Genomic DNA, 23,902 nt, shown 5'->3' with positions numbered 1-23,902 from the left:
CCCTAAAGTGCTAGAGGCTGGTTGAATTGCAGTAATGGAATATTTGTACAACTTTGTGACATAACGAGCGTGATATCTGGGCACAAACCCTAGTGGCAAATAGATGAATGAGTCTCAAAGGATGAAGGAAGTCTTATCACCCTTCTGAAAGGTAAGGTACCATTAACAGTTGCAAGCAAAAAGGAAAGGGAGATAACATTTTAAAGGCTGGGTGAATTGTCAGAGGTGCTAGACTGCAAGTCTTCTGCTTATTGACAGAACAGATATACTGTAGTATGTCTAAGGGCGGGTCGAAGCTTCCCAACATTATCCGGCTAACATGACTCAACCCTGACTAGGAAGGACTACTTCTAGTAGCTCCCTCTCCATAACCATTCAGTCCTCAACCTCTCTGCTGAAACTAACGGGCACAAATTTGTATTGTGGCTTTTCGTTACATAGATACAGAAGCCCACTGGGAGCTTCAAAGACCATCAAACTTACATCACATGGACCACATAATTACTGGATGGGAACTTTCAGTAACTACCAACATGAGCTGGATTTCAACAGACCACCTAGTTCAAAAGCTGTTTATCTCACCCATTAACATTTCCCAGAGCCATTCAGCACCTCTCCTCTTCTAGACTGGGAGAAGGTCAGAGCAAGGGAAGGTGAGAGAGAAGCACATTGCAGGATAGCTCAGGGTAAGAAGCAGTGAGTGTCTTGTCATTGTTAAATAAATGTGGGTCAGATCCTCAGCTGGTGTATCAGTGTAACTACACTGACTTCAATGCCAATTTACATCATCTGAGGATCTGGCCCATATAATATTTCACAAACAAGAGTAAATTTGTTATTCACAATCTCTCTGCAGTCTGGAAAGACCCAACATCAGCTGTTCTTTAGCTTCAACCAGAAAAGCCATAAACAACTGCCTCGATGTACTGGAAAATTAATAATCAAAATGCTAAATAAGCATGATATTATTAGCGTCACTGATCACAAAAAACAGGTCTCTCAATAACCTGTCCGCCCCATTACTTAATTCAGAAATCAGAAGGACAAACGTGGTTGAATCACAAACTGAGATCTTGGAGATTTCCTCCCCACTCCAACCTCTATACCAGCAGCTTAAAAAAACCCCACAAGTCAGAAGCATGATATTTTATAAAACAACAATGAAACCAAAGTTGAACACAGTACTTTAAGCTGCAGTACGAAGTCAGTAACCAAACAACTGGGGAGACTGAAAAAATAAACTGTTTAATTTATACGTAAACATATTTTGGAGCTGCTCAATATATCAATTATTTATATTTAACATTCTGTTAGGGAGGAGAGACTTGTAGGGAAACCAACTGATTGGTTTCACATTGAGAATGGGATGTAGAGACTTTCATCTCCAAGTCACTGGTTCAAATCTAGCTAACCTTGGTCGTGTCTGAAAATAGATGCTGCTGACAGCTGTTTAATGGCTTATGGGATGAGTTGGTGGTCTCAGAGCTTTCTCTGATGTAGCCAGCTATCCACTATCATAATTGGCACCTTGTTAACCGTCTCATCAGAGGGGAAAGGGATTAAATGGACATGAAAACTGAATTACCCTCTCACCCTCTGAGGCATTCCCCACTTAACCGGGTCAAGGCACATTAGTAAGAGCTTCACCACAGATAGCATTGCTCATGCAGTACCTGTCCTCTGTAAATAAAGATTCAAAGCCGGGCCCAATTTGTGAGCACCAAAATTCACTTGAAGCATTGTACAATAGTTTAAAAGTGTTTATCTGCTGTAGTTGAGGCCAGTAAAGCTGACTTTTTGTAGCAACATCTGAGTTTGTCCCACAGGATTTGCTGTTTTCCCTAAATGCCCAAGTGTATTTAAAGCCAAAGTTCCATCTGTTTAAGAGAGATTTTTCTGGCTAAACAATATGAATTAATTAATTTAATTTAAAAAAAAAGCAAGTAGCCTTTTGAAAAAGAAAATATTTTCTTATACTTTCCAAATTGGGAAACCCATTTGAAAAAGTGTTTTTTCCCTTGCTTGACTCTTCTAATACAAGACAAGTGAATCTCACACATTTGACACTTCAGAAAGAAGGGTCATACTTACTACTTTTATAATAATGATTATGGCTACAGTAATTGGCATGGGAGATGCTGTGATATGATTATGCATTGAGACTGAGGACAAACTGGTTACCTTCGTTCATTATTTCAAGATACAGGAATTTTATCAAAAGCATTCTCTAGTCACTGATAAAACCAGAATGTCCCTTCCCTTAAAAGGAAGCCTTTAAATGTGTTCTGTCTTTCAGGAAGTCTCATTTGCTTCCTGTTAGAACTGAAAAGGATGCACATTACTGGGTTATTTCCAGAATGTCTCCATTAAGCTACAGCCCAAATTCTAAACAGAGATCCGTTCAATTAAAATGACATTACTAAAATGTTCTAGTTATAAAGAAGAAATACTTGGAAGTTCAAAGTTAAGGTTTCATAAAAACCTTAAATCTGACCCAAATCCCATATGTAATGGAGGAGAGAGCTAGATCTGATGGTGCAGTATTATGTATTCGTATTAACATATACTTTATACGGTGGGTTTGGTAGACTGACGCAGTCAGTGTTTTTGGTCTACATGGATAGAGAGAAGATGTGAGATGCCGTGTTTCTTGACACCAACACATCGTTGAAATGGAGGACGGCATATGTTTAAATTAACGGTCCTTATGGAAAGGTGCTGTCTGTTAGTATCTACAGTACTGGATGGTAGTTGATGTTATTTACATTATGAACCAGAGCCAAAAAAATCATACAACTTTTGATACTGAGATAACCTCCATAGCCCTGTGTCTTTACATTTTTGCAGACAGTACTGATTTACTGGCAAAACCAAGTATTATGGTCTATATGGGAGATGTGGTTGAGGTACAGTTTCCCAATAAGATGACTAGCTGTTAGGTGCTTATATGGGGAACAATAAAGGTTGTTTGTGTAATCTCCTGCCTTTTACTTTTAAAAAAAGTTACGTTTTAATTTCTAGGACTTCAAATGTCTCCTCTTCCATCCCTGACTGCCAAAGTTATAATGTTCTCATTAAATTGATATCTACTGTGGCAAATTACCGGCACTACTATGATGGGTCTTGCGCTTTCTCTTCTTGGGTGGGGGTTCAGGGCACCGTTTCTTGCCTCTGAACTGGGGTATTAACTGTCCCACTAGTGTCCTAGAGGAGGGGAGTGGACAGGGAGGGACCTGGGCCCGCCCTCTACTCCGGGGCCCAGCCCAGGGGCCCTAGGGATAGCAGTAAACCACTAGAACTAGCGGTTCCCTCCCCTGGGCTACTTCCCTCTCCTGCCCTTCAGCTTCTGCGGCTTCCTGCCGTCTCTCTGCACAAACCAGGTGTCACTTTACCTAGGGTCTTGGTCTTCTTAGCCCACCACAGCACTTCTCCAAACTCTTCTTTGCTTCCCTCCAAACTGCTCTCTGCTCCAACACCAATCCACTCTGTTTCAACTCCTCCAAACTGCTCTTCGCTCCAATGCCAATCCACTCTACTTCAACTCCTCCTCTTGTCTGATTGAAGCAGGGGTTTTTTATCATGTGACTGGCTTCAGGTGCTTTAATTAATTTATAGCAAACTTTCTTCCCTCTACAGGGCATAAGGCTCCCTTCTAACACTCTCCTGCTGCCCTCTGGCCATGCTGTATCACACTACTTACAACTTTAATAGTATCTCAGATCTCATTTTTGTCTGGGAATTTCCTTAGTTCTTTAGAAATTGAAACTTCAATGTGAAAAGCCCCTCTAGGCTTCTGTGTCTCTATAATGAAAGGAAAAAAGTCCCTTCATTGGGTGAGGTTAATAAGATTGGTTTCTGATAAAAGCCTTACTTCAACACACCTATTTTATGAAGAAGTACCAGAAATAGTATCAACATAGCACAACTGGAACACTAGTTACAAGTGACCTATGCACATATTATGTCTAAATAAACATATTTAGACATAATATGCATCTGACGTGCATCTGACAAAGTGGGTATTCACCCACGAAAGCTTATACTCAAATACGTCTGTTAGTCTATAAGGTGCCACAGGACTCTTTGCCGCTTTTACAGATCCAGACTAACATGGCTACCCCTCTGATAAATAGGCATAGTAAATCTCTTCCCAGTGCTACATAATATTTTCTGGTGGTCAAGAAGAATCAAGTGCAACCGACAATTTAGGACAACTCTGCCCTGCAAAACCGGTTTACACAGGTGTTGTGGCAGCCTTTAATCAAAATTTCATTACTTTTCTGAGCAGTCACTGCAGCATTTTCTCTGAAGGACATCCCACATTCATCAGTTGTGGAGATATTGATTTCCTTTCTCCCGGGGCAAAGCATTCAAAAGGTTACAATTGGTTAATTTATCCAGGCTCCCAACGGAAATGAGATCATTAAGCCAATCAGAGACTATACTGGAACTCGCACGCTGAGAAGAAGCAACTCTGTAAAACCAAAAAGCCACTTGTGCCATAGTAAACTGAAGCCCTGATCCTGCAGTGGGATGTACATGGGCATAAGGGTTTGCCAGTACTTTCTGTGAGATTGGGAATTAACACTTAATTTACTCCACTTCCTTAATCCTGTGAACTGCAGTCAAATTATTGTATTTCTGTATTGTACGTCTGTATTTTTGTTTCTAAACATGAACTAATATTAAACTAGAACTTGTACTTTATAGTAAGAATAAACCAGTACTCAAGTCTCTGACAGAAGTAAGAAACAGGAGAACAGCCTTGAAATGAATGCATTGGCTGCAATTTGTCCAAAAATACCCTCCACTAGATGTCATGGCATGGCAAGCACAAGATTAGTTGTACTGCTACAGAATGCATTATATGCTGAAACATGTTCCAATTCACATTCTACTTAATTTAACAAAGCAACTAACCCTATTACCTTCTTTTTGCCTCTTCATATTGAAGACTTAGTCTGACTTTTTCAGCTAAATTTGATCTACTTTTCACTCCAATCTGTCGAGAAAAAAAATCAACTTTATTATTATACAAGACACATCCACAACACAAAGCAAATGCATGTACTACAGAAATTACTTACTTAAAATGGAAAACATGCCCAGTAGTAGCAACACAGTCTGCCAACTGTTTTTCAGTACAAGGTCTAATTAATACACTACTCAAATTCATAATGTTTCGTGATTTTTTTCTTCTGTTTATTTTTGTTTTCAACTGCTAAATTGACATTAGGGCCACATTCAGATGTGGTGTAAGCAGCTGTGACACCACTGAAATCCTACTTTGAACCACATTGGTTTCATCCAAAGTTCTGACTTCAATGGAATTCAAAGTAGAACTTCAATGGAATAGCATTTGCTAAAACCACACCTAAGTTACGCCCTGAGGCCATGTCTACACTTATCGGGAATCCACGCTGCTGCGATCGATGCAGTGGGGTCAATTTAGTGGGTCGAGTGAAGACCCGCTAAATTGACCACAGAGCATTCTCCGGTTGACTCTGGTACTCCACCAGAACAAGAAGAGTAAGGTACGTCGATGGGAGAGCGTCTCCCATCAACACAGCACAGAGTAGACACGGCAGTAAGTCGACCTAAGCTACACTGACTCTAGCTATGTTATTCATGTAGCTGGAGTAGCGTAATTTAGGTCGATTTACCAGAGTAGTATAGACAACGCCTATGTCTTGAAAATCTAATACAATCTTTTCTTTATACATTTAGCTCATGAACGCCCAGGAAAATGCCAATGTTTGATAAACATTTCTGAATGCAAACTCATGACAGGTGTCTAGGTTAGCTACATACAGAAGATTTTAATGACAATCACTGAAAGGCTAATTCACCAACTGCTTTTCAGCTGCACAAAAATTAAATTATTAGGTAATTTTGAAATCCTGTTTTTCAAAGAGATCAGCTTTAAACTTAACCTCTATGTTACTTGGCTTTCATAATATGTTTTAAGATAAAACGGCTCATATAAATAAATAAAAAATACTTCCCAGTTATAGAACTGTTCATCTATATTATGTAAGAATTGTTTGATAAAATCAGATTACTATACAAAGGCTTCATGGCAAATTATTTATTTAATTTGAAATAAAAATTCAGATTAAATTTTTAAGGGGAAAGTAAAAAAAAATTTACCCGGTACCGGGGTAGGTAATTTTCCCTTACACCTAGTTACACACACAGCAATAAGAGTAAAGATTCCAATCCCATCAACAGCAGCATTCTACCATCATTCTCCCTTTACCCTTGCCAAAATAAAAAGGACTTACATCGCCAGAAATGTCTGTCTGAGACCCTGCATCCAGAGTCTGTCTAGAGAGAGACAAATGAGAGTTTACAGAGCTGGACCTCAAATCTGGTTCAGATCTCCCAACGGTCTGGTCAACGTGAAATCGCTCTCTCAACTTTGCAAGGCTCTGAAATCAGAGAATGCTTTACTATTACATCTTCGCACTTCAGGAACATTTCACCACTGCTACATATCAATGTATAGTTTAAGCACTATAGTGTGAAGCTTATTTCCTCATTCAGCTCCAGATTAGACCTGGGGAGGTGTACAGTTGAGTGTCTCTCTTCCTTTTACATGTCCACTCAGGCTGCATTCAGATGAATGCCAGGACTGCATGAGCCTAGTACCACCCGCCACCGCAAAAGTTCCAAGAGAAGAATCAGAGCCTTGACCTCATGTCCTTTTTGCACCAGCCAGCACAGCTGGCCAGCTGCAGAGGGGAATGCATGGGAGACCCCTTAAGAAAGCTGTTTCTAAAAGGCACAATAGAGTCTTCAGGAGCAGAAGGACCACAATGTAATCTGAAAAGGATCCCATACATAAATTGTATCTGAGATATTTAATCAAAAATCCCAAAAGAATAAACATTCAGTTTTCATTTAGCACTAAGTTATCCAGCCATCCAAATAGCTCTACTGGTTTATTTATACCCAGAAACACATCTCCATTATAAAGCTGCTCAAGATGAAGTATGCTGTCTTTGGGGAAGACACTACATCTTCCCCTGTACTTGGAACACCTTGAGAAGATTTTGTGGACTACTTCAATATAAATAATAAATGGTCTTTTCTGTTTTTATAGATGGAGAAACTGAGTCTTGAAGAGGGTGATTTGCTCAAGGTCACACAGCAAGAGAGAGGCAGAAACAAGAATAGAACCACGGTCTCCTGATTCCAGTCCCAACCTATGAAACTAGTTTGCTTATATTGGCAAATTACTGTTCAGGCAGTGCCATGAATTAAACAAATTTGTCCATCGAACTTCATGGCACAATACACAGTAAAGTTCAGTGATCTGCTGGACAGGATGAAATAAAGGAAAGAGAGCTCTGTTATCTTTCAACCCTTTGTATTCCATATGCAGATGGAAAGTCAACCTTTCCATGTCCTAATATTTTATAAAGAATTGCTGATCCAAGTAAACAGTGTAACCATTTCAAAATAAAAAGGCAGAAAATGCTAATTTAATCTTGGACCTTGCATTCACAACAGGTTCATTTTTATAATATTAAATCAAATCAATATATGACACAAATGCAGAAGATAAAAAGATAATAAATCAAATGCTTAAGACAAGTAGACTTCTCAGACAAAGTAAAGGGTACATTATGACCCTTTGTGTAATGACAAGAAAGACGCTTTTGTTGTTATTGTTAAGTGAGTCAACTAACTGACTAATTAGCTACTTATGCCAAAACATGTTTTCCGGAATGGGTATAGTGGAAGTTAGACTCAGGGTGAAATCCTGGCTCCACCGAAATCAACAGCAAGACTTCCATTGACTTTAATGTGGCCAGGATTTCCCCCAGGTTTCTTAAGTACAGGAGGAAAAATATTTAACATGCATTCTCTCTCTCTCTCTCTGAGCTATGATTTGTATGGTTAATGCTTGGCTCTTTTAAAGCGATTACCACCACAGGAACTTCTGGTCAGAGCCAGGATATTTATGTTCTCGTCCTGACGCTGCCAGCAACTTGCTGTGTGACCGTGGGCAAATCATGTAATCTTTAAATGCCTCAGTTTCTTCATCTAAGTTGGTATATGTAGTGTTGCAAAATTATTTGAGTTCCTCTGATTAAAGACATTGTACAAGTGAAGAGTAGTTAACACCACTAAATCAGGTTAGGATTTAAAAAAAAATTGTTATCTTGAGGGGTTGATGTCAATCAATCAGTACAAATACCTGCATTAAATCTTGTTTTTCTCTTTCTCCTGAGCTTATGGCCTTTCTGATAGACTTCAGCTCGCTCAGAATGGCTTTGGCTTCACTCAGTTCATACCCACTCTGACCTCCAGACATTTTTTGATCAATTCTGTAAAAAGACAGATTGGGAATGCTTGACACAGAAAAGAAAACAATGATCCTTGCTGGTCCATTTTAGGAACAGTTCATTTCTAGAGAATGGGGGATGAGACAGACAGCTTCCTTATTTAAATAACTACTTACCTTAACAGAAAAAGGGAAAGGAAGTTTTCATTAAAATGTTTATCATGTAAGCCTTAGTTTATGCACTGAAAAAAAAAAATCAATCCATCCCACATCCAGTTCCAAGCTGGAGAGTTTCTATAGCTATGTACCCATTAGACAAATTTGGGAAAAAATGCCCAGTGGCACCACCAATTCAGCAATAGCACTGGAATCCTCAGTGCAGACAAGACTTCAGCAGCAAGGTTAATGACTCAACAGTAAAGAGATCAGAAGCTGTTGGAGTCTTCTATAAAAGTAGGACGCCTACAGATATTAACATGAATACAGCTGAACTGGTGGTAGCACTGATGACATTTTTTTTCTAAATTCTGTTAGTGTAGACACAGCCTTTGGGTGCAATTTAAATAAAATACTAACTTCTGAATATTTAATTGTGGGGAGGGAGGGGAAGGAATTATGAATTCTTGCTGCTGTCAATGATCACAGTATAGTCTGAATTTTTTGTTTTGTTACTTTACACACTCCCGCTCATCTCCCCCACATATCCAGATCCATGCTGTGGCACTTTGACAGGTAAGCAGAAAACAACAGCACCAAGCTTGGCTCAGCGTCCCTTGATCCATCCTATTCTTAGGCATTCTATGGTTAACAGCAGCAGTTCTGTTCACACAGACAATCTCCAGGCTCTCTTTTACCCACAGAATCTCTGGAGAATTGACATCATATGCCATAGAGTAGGTAATTTACAGAGTAAACAATTCTTGGAATATCAATGATTTTTAAAAGTTGGTGCGGTTTTTTTTGTTTATTTTCATTTTAGATGTTTACTCCGTAGAACATAAAGACAAAAAGTATTTCATCTGGTCTTGCCATGTTTACTTTAACAAGTGCCATTTATAAACACATTTCTCCTATCTAGTACTATTTTACTGAATATTTCATAGTATTGTGCAAACTATTACAGCTGTGCCTTGCAGAATTTAAACAGAAACAGGCATCTTCACAAAGATCAGCACCTAGTAGAGAATACATTTTTATGCAATTCATTTTCTGCTTCTTTCATCGTCCACCATCTTCACTTGAAGATGTTAATCTTGTGAGTGAGGAATGCATAAACACTTCCATGATCAGAAGTCATACTGAGCATCCAGTGCATGCACAGTTACTTACAAGAATACTTATATTAGAGAACTATATTTTTCCCTCTGACTTTGGACATTAAGATCCAGTTTTCAAAAGTAGGTGCTAGAATTGCAGCCATAATTTTTCATGTTCAAGATTTTGTGTAAGGAACTGCATTTGTACAAGTTTAAAATTACTTAGACAAGTTAGAGGTCTTCAAGCCACCAGGGCCTGATGAAATGCATCCTAGAATACTCAAGAAGCTGACTGGGGAGATATCTGAGCCATTAGCGATTATCTTTGAAAAGTCATGGAAGATGGGAGACATTCCAGAAGACTAGAAAAAGGCAAATATAGCGCCAACCTATAAAAAGGAAAATAAGTACAACCCAGGGAATTACAGACCCGTCAGCTTAATTTCTGTACCCAGAAAGATAAATCGAGCAAATAATAAAGCAATCAATTTGCAAACATCTAGAAGATAATAAGGTGATAAGTAACAGTCAGCATGGATTTGTCAAGAAAAAATCGTGTCAAAGCAACCTGACAGCTTTCTCTGACAGATTAACAAGCCTTGCTAATGGGGGGAAGCAGTAGACGTGGCACATCTTGACTTTAGTAAAGCTTTTGATACTGTCTCGTATGACCTTCTCATAAACAAACTAGGCAAAAGAAACCTAGAAGGAGCTACTATAAGGTGGGTGCATAACTGATTGGAAAACCGTTCACAGAGAGTAGTCATCAGTGGTTCACAGTCATGCTGGAAGGGCATAACGAGTGGGGCCCTGCAGGGATCAGTTCTTGGTCCGGTTCTGTTCAATATCTTCATCAATGATTTAGATAATGGCAAGGAGAGTACACTTATAAAGTTTGCGGACGATACCAATCTGGGACGGGTTGCAAGTGCTTTGGAGGATAGGAGTATAATTCAAAATAATCTGGATAAATGCAAAGAACTCCTCTTAGGAAGGAACAATCAGTTGCATACATACACAATGGGAAATGACTGCCTAAGAAGGAGTACTGTGCAAAGGGATCTGGGGGTCATAGTGGACCACAAGCTAAATATGAGTCAATAGTATAACACTGTTGCAAAAAAGGCAAACATCATTCTGGGATGTATTGGCAGGAGTGTTGTAAGCAACACATGAGAAGTAATTCTTCCGCTTTACTCCGTGCCCACTGGAGTATTGTGTCCTAGTATTGTGTATTAGGCCTCAGCTGGAGTATTGTGTCCAGTTCTGGGCACCACATTTCAGGAAAGATGTAGACAAATTGGAGAAAGTCCAGAGAAGAGCAAGAATAATGATTTAAAGGTCTAGTAAACATGACCTATAACGGAAGATTGAAAAAATTGGGTTTGTGTAGTCTGGAAAAGAGAAGACTGAGAGGAGACATGGTAACAGTTTTCAAGTACATAAAAGGTTGTTAGGATGAGGAGGGAAAAAAATTGTTCCTCTTTACCTCTGAGGACAGGACAAGAAGCAATAGGCTTATGTTGCAGCAAGGGAGGTTTCGGGTGGACATTAGGAAAAACTCTCCATCACTGGAGATTTTTAAGAGCAGGTTAAACAAATACCTGTCAGGGATGGTCTAGATAATACTTAGTCCTGCCATGAGCGCAGGGGACTGAACTAGATGACCTCTTGAGGTCCCGTCCAGTCCTATGATTCTAAGCAAATCGGCTATGTGTGTGCAGAAATGTAGTCTGCACACACAAATCTAAGTTTTTGTCCCCCATGTGAAAACGTTTGGTAATGAAAAAAAAAAACAAAACCAGTGCCAACGATTATAAATGCTGGAATAAGGTAGACCATATTTTCTGAAAGGATTGCCAAAGCCAAATATTCAGTTTTATCCGCAAGTGCTGCACAAATTGTTTAATTGACAGCTGTGTGCATAACACATTCTGCACAGAAACTTGGGTGTATCTTTTTGAAAATTTTGTTCCGTAGCTGTAAACAAAAGATGAATACCCACAGCAAACCAAACATGACATTTACCTTTTGACTCATTTTTATTTCACAGCAGAAAAATGCTCTTTTTGTCCAGAGCACTTACACCATAAAACAAAGGCAGTTATCACACATGGAAATTGCAATGGGTGCACATTACAGAAGTGGAAATATATGTTTGTTTTGGCCCAACCTAGTTATTAGCCCACATGATTCGAATACAGTGCCACAGCACTGAGACCATAACCCAACAGAGAGGTGATGGAAGAATAGGCTTTAGAAATAAAGATAAGAGGTTGTGAAACATTTCCACTCAGCACTCGTTTTATACAGACAAAATAAACTGGGTTCCAATTTACATCAGAAACTCTTATGAGCAGGGGGACATTTACTGCCAGTTGTCACTTGACTTTTCATGAATTACCTCATTTCTAAGGTCAAATAGCTATAGGACATGCCATAATGAGTGGTCAGGTAATAAACTGCATGCTGCTTAATAGAATGATGTGCCACATTCAAACTGCAACTTCTTTATTCTGTATATAATTAAGATGGACATGAAGAGTCTCGGACACATAAAATATTCTGTCTTCCTGTTTTAAATTAATGGATTAGTGCTGTTCAGAAGGGACTGCCTGAATTTCTACAACAAATGTCCATTGTTTTCCTGTGGTATGCTGCTGACAGTTTCTCAAACATGCTTTGGAGTCCTATCAGAATTACTTGCAAGCAAACTGCTTTAAAACAATACTTCATTGTTGCATTAATATAATAAAGCCAGCATGCTTGGCTAACCTTTAATCCAGAGACAGTGGCATGAGTTTTTATTACTTTAAGCTTCAGAATTTTTTTTATTTTTTTTTTAAAGTGCCCCTCCAGTGAAGTTTAATTTATAGTTAAATAAATCCGGGCAATTATCTTTTCCCTTTCCCTCCTCTCATCCTATTATAGATTTAAATAATTAATATCTCATTTTTATTCACAATTAAAGAGTTCAAGGAGCTGATATTATGAGCTGCTGAATGCCTTCCACTCCCACTTTGACTTTGGTCTCTATATGCCAACACGAAGGAAAATAATTTAGTTTCTCTTTAGAGCTACATCCCCATCCTTTGTTCTCATCGCACTATGACTGAAGCAGCAACAGTTGTGTTCACTTTTTTTTGCTAGCAGTTTCCTGAACCAGGAATTTCTTCCATCTCAGAGAATCAGGTTGTGTAAAAGTGTTCTATTAAACTACACAGGACGTAGTTTATAGTATGTTTTAGTTAAAACAAGTTAAGATACCTTTGGAGAATAAGCCACAACGATAGCCTGACACTGCACAGGGGAGCAGAGAGATCTAGGTTCAATTCTCAGCTCTTCCAGTTTGTGTGTGAACTTAAACAAGTCACACTCTCTGTGCCTCAGTTCACTATCAGTGAACGAGGGATAATAATTCTCTTCTCCAGTGCCTTTGTAAGTTCTTCAGGACAAAGACTATCTATTATTATGTGACTGTCCTGTATTCAGAGCAGAGGTGAAACTAAGCCGGTTCGGTCCAGTATGCCATGCCGCACCGGACCAACTTCCGCAGGCTGGCGATTTAAAGAGCCCAGGGCTCCGTGCAGCAGCTGGAGCCCTGGGCCCTTTAAACTGCCGACCAAACCCTGCTGCTGGAGCCCTGGGGTAGCGGCATCAGAGATTTAAAGGGCCCGGAGTTCCACTGCAGTAGCAGCGGCTGGAGCCCTGGGCCCTTTAAATTGCCCCGGAGCCCCCAGCCGCCTCTGCATCTGTTAGCTCCAGGGGTGATTTAAAGGCCCTGGGTCTCCCAGCCGCAGCCAGAGCCCCAGGGCCTTTAAATCTTGATTTAAAGGGCCTGGGTATTTAAAGGCCCTGCCTCTTCCGGTTGAGGCCACGCCCCCTGCTTAGGACTCCGGCGTCCTGGTAAGTCCTTTAAATTATTTTCACCCCTAACTCAGAGCCATAGGATCCCTGGTTTCAGTCGGGACCATTAAGTATTACCATAATACAAATAATGGTATTAATAAAATGCTATTCAGACTAGACAGGAAAAACGTGTTTGTTAGCAAGGTGACAGCTACAGTATGTACCGGGTCACAACATGCTGTCAGTTTCTTTAGTAATAGTTCTAAGCAATGCTTAGTCACTTAGGGCCTGACCTGCAGGAGTGAAGCACAGCCGCCAGTGCTCCGAGCCTCTGAAAACCAGGCTGTTACCGCTCGACTATGCAAGGTGCTGAGCATCCTCAACTCCCATGGAATTAAATCAACTCCTTGCAGTATGAGACCTTTAGAGCCCATCAGGCAGCTCAGAAGTTGCACTATTTTATTTACTGATGCAATCTATGGCTGAGGCCTTGCTAACCTACACGTTAACATGTTTTCCAATTACTGCTATACATTTCCATGACACATACAAAGTTGCATTGTTTTCCTGTGCATGGTACTAGCCTAACTATGCCACTTCCTGCTCCTAGGTAGTTTATAGAGCTGTTTTAGAGTATGGTTATTAACTCGCTTCTCCTCATTTTGTCTTATTGTCTGGTGATCCTCCAAAAACCTTAGCAGCTGTAATTATAGCTGCTGTCTCTGCTCTGCTCTGAGTTGATATGGAAACATTCCCAGACAAGGTGGCAGTATAGTGCTGTGAGTAACTGCGTAACAAGTAGTTACAATTTAACACACTTGAGGGAGTGCAGGAAGTTAATCTGCTAAGTAGCTGTGTTGAAGCCGGCATGGAAGGCTTCGTTCATAACAACAGACTTTCCTGCATGTACATACACCTTTAGCTAGCAGCTGGAAACTCCTGACCAACCAGTAGTGAGTTCCACCAGGGGTAAAACTGGCAGACATTTTGAACATCAGTCAGATCCAGCCCAAGTCTGCAGGGAGAAGATAGAGCTGCTAGGGGTAACCCAGGCTGAGTCTGTGGTCTCAGTGTCTGAGGCTGAGTCTGAGTCTCGATACAGTTTTTTGTAATTTTATAGAAGTCAGTGGAATTGAGGCTGGGAAAAAACCACAAAGTAGACTGGAGGTCCAATGTCTCAGTGAAGTGTGTTACATAATTGAACCAAAGACACCATGTGTACCTAACAGCTACAGTAACGGTCAGTTTTTCTCATCTGAAATTGTTTCAACATCCACAATACTGAGCAGGTACACAACTGGTTATGTGGTGCAACTGGATGTTTTATCAATATAATACCCAGGATGAGCCCACGTGAAAGCAGAAGTCCCAATCCTTGTATTTATTTTATAAAGGTGTAAACATATATATTTTAGGGTTTAGACCCCGTGTAACATTCTTGACTTTAAAGGAAAATAACACATCGCTAGTTAGTGAGGTTAGTCTAGCCAGGAGCACTTCCACTGACTAAAGTCAGGCATTGTGGGACACTGACAGCTGGAGCCCTGAAACCCTCTGGCTGACATCCTCAGCCGTAGGCATGGGGCTCACAGAGGTTTCCCCCGTCTCCAGCTGTTAGGCTCACCACTGGGATACCCCAACCTGACAGCCCGAGCTGTCAGCAGGGTACCGGGTTCATATCTGTGAGCCGGAGCAGGCTGCAATTTCACAGCAGGAAGCCTAGCAGCAGCGAAATTGCCATTTTTGTCTGTTTCCTGGCTACTATAATTTCATGTTTAGACTCCGGCAGGGGCCTCACAGCTGGAGATCCCCCAGCTTCCGACCCCTGCAATCCCTCACTGGGAGGCGGCAGCAGGAGGAGTGAGCCTACACTCCCTGACAGCTCAGGCTGCCAGTGCCCAATATAACAGCCGATATAAGTAACCCCATGTCTACAGAGACACAGTGTTGCCCTAACTACATCGACATAAGCACTATACCTCTCGTGGAGGTGGAGTTATGTCGGTGCAGTGGGCCGCTTACTTCAGTGGAAGCAGCACTATAGTGGAGACGCTGACATAATTAGGTCAACGTAAGCTGCCTTACAGCAACCAAACTCTGTAGTGTAGATCAAGCCTGAGAAGATTCATGGTGCAGGGCTCAAGAGTGATCAGTTTAAAAAGGCGAGATCTCCCTTAACTCCCAAAACTGCAACTCATTTTGATCTTTTCTCTGCTGTGCACTGTTCATACCTCCTTATAGTAGCAGACCTCTCTCTCCATTCCAGCTGAAGGGGCAGCCAGGATCTAACTGCACTTCTTATGGGACTTACGACAAAGCCTCCTTCCCACCCTCTTCCAACACTCTCTGGTGTAATGGGCAAGTTATATATGCGATGGAACTTGTTTTACTGATTTTTTTTTTTTTACTCCCAAAGCAGGTTTATGGTTTCTATCGATTCTCTGGAGCCTAATAAAAAAAGCTTTAGCCCTTTGGAAACAGTTTATTTTTGGTGGATTCTTTCCAGCCATTTTCTTATTCCTAGTCTTTTCACTGCAAATCTGTGCAATCATAATTGTATTCGGTTTAGCCTAACAAGTAGAATGAATTATTTAAGTTAATTTCAATTATTTTCTTATACTTACTGTTGCAATGTTTCAAAGCCCTGTTCTTTATAGAGCAGTTCTTGCTTCATATGAAAGAGCTCCCTCTTCAGCTTCTTAACCTTTTGTGTGAAATCAAAGCAAGAATTAGAAAATTCCTCTTTTTAAATAGTGTAACACATGGTTTCCAACAATTAATACAGACTCTACATTAGATAAGAAAAAAAGGTAAATTGCTGTGTGTGATGCTTTTTAGCAGTTATATAAAAAAAAGGCATTCTGTTATCCTCTTGATGTCTGTGTGCAATTTACCTCTGTGTTAAAGGGACAACATCAGATTAAAACACATTTCTTATTAGCATTGACACTAGGTTACTAAACCTGAGAGAATTTTAAAATGTAATTTACTTTTCTCCAGTTAAGCATGCATGGTAACTATTTTAGAGAGCCAGTCAGATTTTTTTAAGTTTTCTATTATAATATTTTCACTTGGTCATTCCAAGAAGCTCTCAGCTGGTTATATTTCAATAGAGTCAGAAGAGAAAGTGTTCCTAGTCTCCTCATGAACTGTTCCTTTTTATAAAACTAGTATGTTGGCTTGTCTGTTTAGGCTGTTTGTTTACTTTTTGCATTTCACTCAGCCTGGAAACAAGAACAGAATAGTCAATTTCACTTTTGTTTCTAAACAAATCAGTTTCTAGATTCTCAATCACAAGGCTGGTCTGTTTTGGCTACAAACGCATACACACCAACTATATTTATTTAGGAGGAACATTTGAGGAGAACACTTTTCCTACTCTAACCAAAAAAAAAAAAAAATCTCCTCAGTCCAATGGGGATTAAAGGAATATTCCTATTTTTTCACCCTAATGTTGCTATTTCAAATACAGACAGATTGGGATGTGCCATCCAAAAATGTCTGTCAGTGACAACAAAAAGCTCTGTTGGAACGGTTTTTAAATGTCATGTCAAAACTTTTCAAATAAACTAAACTTAACTGTGGAGGCCAGCTATGGGACAGTGTCCCTTTAAAGTAAGTAATAATTACTTAACACATTACAGATGTCATTGTGGCAGTAATACCCACATGAAATTGTGGAGTCTTGTGATAAATTGCACTTATGACACCTCTGACAGCCTTACTTCCACTCTGCACACTAGCCAATCTGCCTTGGGACTACTTTTAACTTTTTAAAAAATTGTTATTTGAAAATGAAAACCCTGCCAAATATTTCCTACCTTCCCCTGCCATGATGGACTTTAAGCTTCAATATTACATTTGCCAGAAGCCCAGGATATACAATATTCAGTCTTGCACCAGTGACCAGTTTAAGGTTCAATATACAAATCAGAAGGGCTAGAAATCAGTGCTGTCTCATTTGGAAAATGGAGCTTCTCCCCTTTCCAGTGAAACACACAGCACTTGCTCCCAGCCCTGGAAAGTCATGAGATAGAGGATATTTAAAATTACAACATTATTTTGTATTTATGTGTTATTTATGTAACTTTTAAAGCTTTCAAAAACTGTATTCAATAACATTTCTCTTCTTCATCTACTATGAACCATATAGTTGAATCATAAGCAATATAAAAAAAAAAACCCATTACATTTTTTGCCCCTCAAAACAGCCTTAATTTTCTTTTCTGTGAAGTGTAGCAAATAGAGTCTGATTCAAAACTCATGAAAATCAATTCTTTCCATTTATTGCAATGGGCTTTGTATCAGGGCAAATAGAATACAGGATGGTTTCATATTAAGGTTTTTTGGCACTCATTAAGTTAGAATGACCTTTATAAATCATGGCTTTAGCACTCATAAGTAGCACAAAAAGAAAAGGAGTACTTGTGGCACCTTAGAGACTAACCAATTTATTTGAGCATAAGCTTTCGGATGCATCCAATGAAGTGAGCTGTAGCTCACGAAAGCTTATGCTCAAATAAATTGGTTAGTCTCTAAGGTGCCACAAGTACTCCTTTTCTTTTTGCGAATACAGACTAATACGGCTGCTACTCTGAAGTAAGTAGCACAGACATCCTAAACTAATGCAGATATAGTCTTTCTATACCACCATTGTCTATTCTTTATATATGGTACCACAGGTAGAGTTGCTGCTTTACAAGGAAAATGAAAAAGACAAGGCCCTTACTCCAAGGAATTTACAATGTGAGATTAGACCGATGTAAGTCACAAGAAGGGTACTGGGAAAGTGGTGGTAGACAAAAGTAGTGGGGTTCGCTTCTTTGCCAGGAGAAAATGGTAAAAACTTGGTTGTGTCAAAATTTCTAGTTACTTTTAATATAATTTTGATGATTAACTATGGGTTTTGTTACAATTACATTTTGAGACCTATCAGTCAGCCAGCTTTTACTCCATTTAATGTGTGCCATGTAAATTTTATATCAAAGGTTTTTTTTTTTACTCAAAAATGTCATGCAGTACAAGTCAAACACCTCACAGAAGTCCAAGTACATTACATCAACACTATTACCTTTATCAACCAAACCTGTGTTCACATCAAAAAAGATCTCACATTAGTTTGACAGATCTGTTTTCCCATGGTGACTGACATATAATTATGTTACCCTCCTCTAATTCTCTATTAATCCAGTCCCGTATCAGCTGCTCCATTATCTTGCTTGGAATCATCAGACCGACAGACCTATAATTACCCAGGTCATCCTGTTTACCCTTTTTAAATATTGGTACAAACATTAGCTTTCTGCCAGTTTTCTGGAAATAAATATGGTTAAATGCCTTAGCCATTCCTAAAGGGAGCCATCCACATGTAGAGGCAATCATTTGCCCTCCCCATCATATTTATTTTAGAAGCTCTTGTTCTTCTCCCAACCCTGGCCTTGTTGTCCTGTCAGACTCTCCTACAGGCTTAAATCCCTCTTCCCAGAGGGCTCCCACCTCTTCAAGGGTTCCTGAAACTTGCTGCTGAAATATGTTCTGTAATCTGCTGGCCAGCCACTCCCTAAAAATTAAGTAACTGGCAATAATGAACCTGGTAGAAGAGTGGGAAGGGTGCGCATGATCTGGGAAGCAAATTTACTGCAGTATGGTGTGTGTGTTAAATGTTAATGTGAAAAAATAAGTTAAACGTGATGTCATAATTTTTCCAAATATTGGCTGTTGATAACACTAAATTGTGATTTTGACTACATATAAAGAGGAGACATAACTTTGGGGCTGCTGTAAATGCTGGGAATTGTCCAGCAGGGGACACTGAAAGCTCTATAACTGGCACCCCTTGTGTAAATTCTATGCATACAGAACTATGTATCCTTAGCACCGATTCAAGCACCAAGTTTTGACAAGAGAAAAAATTCAGTACCAAATGGACAACGCAAATTGTCCAAAATGCAGTGTTTGCCACAGTTCACATAACGGAACTCCCTCCTCCTACTTAGATTTTAAATTTATTCTATACCATTTCCCCCTTATTTAAGGTTAATTCATGAGAGTGTAAAATATAAATCAAACTATTTATTTTTCATATTATTAAAAAGATAACCAAATCCAATGCCTATAATATGCAGAAATCTTTTAGTAGTTGTGTACAGAAGCACACTTATGTTCACTACTTTGTATCTGCAGATTAAAACAAGTCCCAAATTATCCTGGTCATTACAACTTTAAAACCAATTCTGCTGTGAGAGCCCCAAAGTTGATTTTAGAAATAAAAGGATCTCATTTTAAATTAAGCACTGGGTGTTGCTCCACATACTAGGCACTTTTAAAGGATTTTTCCCTCTCCTTTCCCAGCTTTCGCCTTTAAAAAGGAATCAATCAATTACTGAATTATTTTCTAGGTGAAATAAATTATGAGGCATATTTAAACCAATGAATATATTTCTCAAAGTTAAGTGTGTTCCCTTTAAAAATTAATTGGATTGATTTTTAGGATGATTTGGCTAACAGTTTAATTAAATGCTTGAGTAGCATTTAGCCAGAATGCTGGGTGGTTTCAATGTCTGGGTGCAAAAGACCTCAATCTGAATCTCTGCTAGCCCAAGCTCAGCACACTGCAGTCACGAACCTTATGAGCAGAATTCCAGTAGAACTAAATTAAGTATTCTTACCCTTAATCTTGTAGTGGAGATTTCCGCCTTCAGAATGTCAGGGTCATATTTTGTGCTGGATGAGGAGCCTGAGAATACTTATTTAAAAAAAAAAAAAAATTTAACTACTTTCAACCATTAAATCTTGAAGAGTTCATTTAGCGCCAAAACTGTGAGGTTAACGTAATAGTGCAGATAAAATAGATATTCATTTTTTAAGGTGTACCTCTTATTACAGTACAGTCAGCATCTCTGTGTGACAATAATTAATGAATTCTCAACACATTTTCGTCTACTTTTGCTAACATCATTTGGGTGAGTTCAAAAATTTAAGGGAGGAGAAACTCTTCCTCTAGGATGGAACCCAAGGCAAGTCCTCATTTCCCCCTGCTTTCAACACCTGGCCACCAATCTTCTAGCTGGGCAGCACACTTTGTTGGGGAGGGAATCTTCAGAGCTCAAGGAGCTCTCACAACAAATAGGTTTTCTGGAAGATGGGTTTATTCAGCTGGCTGAGACTAGGGTTGCCCACTTTCTATTTGCAGAAAACTGAATACCCTTGCCCCACCCTTCCCCAAGGCCCCACCCCCCACTCACTCCATTCCCACTCCCTCTGTTCTTCGCTCTCCCCCACCCTCACTCACTCATTTTCCCCGGGCTGGGGCACAGGGTTGGGATGATGGGGGTGGGGGTGCAGGCTCTGGGGTGCAGGAGGGGGCTCCTGGCTGGGGCTGAGGGGGTTGGAGTGTGGGAGGAGGCTCCAGGATGGGGCCAGGGTGTGGGAGGGGGTATGGGCTTTGGGCTGGGCGTTTTGGCCCCCCTCAGTGGGGGCCAGAAATGAGGGGTTAAGGGTGCAGGAAGGGGCTCTGGGCTGGGGGTGTGGGATGAGGGATTTAGGGTGCAGGGGGGGCTCAGGGCTGGGGCAGGGGGTTGGGGCACCAGAGGGGGTTCAGGTTCTGGGTGGCATTTACCTCAGGCAGCTCCCAAAAAGCTGCAGGTATCTCCCTCTTGCTCCTAGGCAGGGGCATGGCCAGGCAGCTCTGCATGCTGCCCCTGCATACAGGCGTCGCCACTGCAGTTCCCATTGGCCGTGGTTCCTCCCTGGCTGCCCCTACACTTAGGAGCCAGAGGGAGATGCCGGCAGCTTCATGGGAGCCGCACAGAGCCTGCTGTGGGTGGCCAACCAGACTTCTAACATTCCGGTCGAAAACTGGATGCCTGGCAACCCTACAGCCCGAGACCCCCTACTCTTCTCTTCAGGAGTTGAGTTTGCTGCTTTTTAAACACTACCCACCCTAGAGTAAGATATTTGGTCAACCAACCCAAACACAGATCTCTCAAAAACACTATACTGGCCACCAGGTTCCCTCCTTTGTTCTGAGGATTTAAACCAAAATGATCTCACTTATTTTTATTGAGCCCCATGCCTTATATCGGCACATTTTTTGCAAAAATTAAAATAAACTGTTACCAACAGCAAGCAGTGAAATCTACTGCTCCATCTATCATTGCCACCTGTTTACATACTGAGTACCTGGTGGCTGCATGCCAAAAAGGAACAAGTGATCCTGTATCCTTAGAACACCAACCCACCTAATCTAGATTCCAGCAAACCATGTGAAGGAACAGATTCCAGAGCCAAATGCCTGGCCCAAATTTCTGCAGGAGTTCAACTGCATTGGACAGACCAGAGCTTTCTGCAGCAGAACACAGTTGCCTTGAGGAGCAAAAAGTGGAAAGGCTGTCAGAAAAACAGCCAGGGGCCCAAAACACTGAGGACTAATCTTGAATTGCAGAACAAGAGCCATTACAGAACACGATCAAAGGAGTTACAGCGTACACATTTCTAATGTACTTACAGCTTGTACGAGAGCTTGATTTTTCTTTGTAGGCATCATTCAGACGTACATACTCATCCAGGGCAAGTGCCAATCTCTGTTCTTTCACCTGGTACAACTCCTTCTGGGTACTGAGCGCATCCTGCGCTACCATGAGATAGTCTTTTAGCATTCGCTCTTGTTCTTGCCTCCATTGTTTTCGGGGATCTTCTATCTGTGTGGTTTCTTAAAAATATATAGTTTTAAAAGCTTCAGCTTAGTTAAATGAATTAAATTTGCCAAGTGAATAGACTTCAGTGTGCTAGTCACTTTTGGTGTGTCTACAATTTTGGTTTTATTTGTAATTCAGAGTTCTAGTTTAAGTCTAGACGGTAGGGCTAGTCCCTCCACAAAAAGATAAGTCAGGAGGAAGAAGCTGGGAAGCCAGTATAAATAGCCTGGATACTCCACAGTTTCTTCAGTTGGTTTAGCTGTCTCAAAGAAATTAAAAGGGATCCAATGTTGCAGCTTTGGTACTACATGCTTTTTTTTTTTTTTTCTCTTTTTTTAAAGAGTTCATTTTATTACCTTGTTAACTTAAAATGACAACTAAGCTTTGACTAGTATGCATGTGGAGTAGTTTATTTTTATAAAAGCATTTCTTCATTATTTTAGGGTGTATTAAATATTGTTTAACAGATCAACTTCAAAATGAGCAACTAATGCACAGTAGGTAATATAGTAGTATACATTCTAAAAGTTTCTAAACAGTTGGCATTGTCTTCTGAACTGATAAAATACCTTGACGTTTTAGGAAAAGCCTTCCACCTGAATTACAGCTAAGGTTCTGTTATAAATAACTGGGTCCATATAAAGCCCTTAAAGGAGCACAGACCACTTGAAATCTAGTTTATTTCAAAAAAGTTAATTAAAAGCACTTTCAGGCACCAGCATTACACCTGTTCTGGGGTCCCTCTACCATTTTTTTTGTGGTTTTACAATCACATTTTCCTAATGTTTTAAAAGGGTTTTCTCCCCACCTCTGCTGAGTAAAATGTTAAATTATTTTTCTTAATGTGTATTTGTGTTTTTTCTGCCATTAGCAATCTAATGGAGGAATGTTTATCCACACAAACAACATGGGAAAAAGTGAACCTGACTACAAAAAATGCTGTTAAATGCACAAGGTAAACACTCTTTAAAGTCATACTTACATGGGCTTTGAGAGGCAAGATTGTAGAAAGGTTATTATATTGCAAGAAAGAAGTGTGATTCACATGATATAAGATTGCCTTAATGCAGATATGTAAGGGGGCAGAATTACAGCAGCATTTTCAACCTTAACTTTAGCACTTCCTGGCTGCTTAATGCCATGTTAGCTTGCACCAAGTTATAATAATAAAGGAGAGGAAAGCTGATGTTCTCTTCCCCATGGCAAAGCTATCCAATCTGAAACCTAAACACTGCAATTCCATTATACATACAAGAAAATCATTAAAACTCTTGGCTCACTTCAAAATTAAAGTTTTATCAGCTAAAGATTTATCAGTTAAAGGTACAATAACTCCATATCAAATGACAAAGGTACAATAACTCCATATCAAATGACAAAAGGGAATATTCAATAATAAATGTTGATCACTTCAAAAACATTAATCCCACAGAATACAAACTGCTCTATTATAAGCAAGTGTCCTGTTTCACTCCACTTCCTGATATTACCATGCCCCTCACTAAAGACATTTTCCTACTTTGCCACCTTCAGGTCCCCTCAGGCTGCAAACCCAAAGGCAGGTTGACCTACAGGTCCAAAAATCCCAGACTTCCACCCTGTGCAGCCCTTGAAGAACTCCATGGTCACTGCTACCTACCAACACCCTCCAACATACCATGTGACATCACAGGGCACATAATTACCCCATCACTCTATGCTAGGAACAGCAAGGAGAACCACAGTTTCACATATATTAACCTGTGAGAACCATTGCTGGTGTACGTGTAGCCATAACAAACTACGTGTGTGCACTGAAATGGACAGAA

The 23,902-nt window shown here is 40.1% G+C and overlaps 1 protein-coding gene across 7 annotated transcripts in view; it reads right to left on the bottom strand.

Moving 5' to 3' along the window:
* Positions 1-23,902, bottom strand: part of WWC2 (WW and C2 domain containing 2) — a 214,451-nt gene that overhangs the window by 92,761 nt on the left and 97,788 nt on the right. For all 7 annotated transcript variants that reach the window (XM_073341736.2, XM_073341738.2, XM_073341739.2 and 4 more), the window contains 6 exons: positions 21,905-22,108; positions 20,067-20,143; positions 16,023-16,102; positions 8,207-8,336; positions 6,285-6,431; positions 4,929-5,002 (listed from right to left, as the gene is read on the bottom strand). In XM_073341736.2, the coding sequence (XP_073197837.1) occupies positions 4,929-5,002; positions 6,285-6,431; positions 8,207-8,336; positions 16,023-16,102; positions 20,067-20,143; positions 21,905-22,108 (712 nt within the window). The remainder of the gene's footprint in view (positions 1-4,928; positions 5,003-6,284; positions 6,432-8,206; positions 8,337-16,022; positions 16,103-20,066; positions 20,144-21,904; positions 22,109-23,902) is intronic.

This window comes from Lepidochelys kempii, chromosome 4 (assembly GCF_965140285.1).
Source record: "Lepidochelys kempii isolate rLepKem1 chromosome 4, rLepKem1.hap1, whole genome shotgun sequence".
Classification (NCBI taxonomy): Eukaryota; Metazoa; Chordata; order Testudines; family Cheloniidae; genus Lepidochelys; species Lepidochelys kempii.
This window is presented reverse-complemented; position numbering and strand designations above follow the sequence as displayed.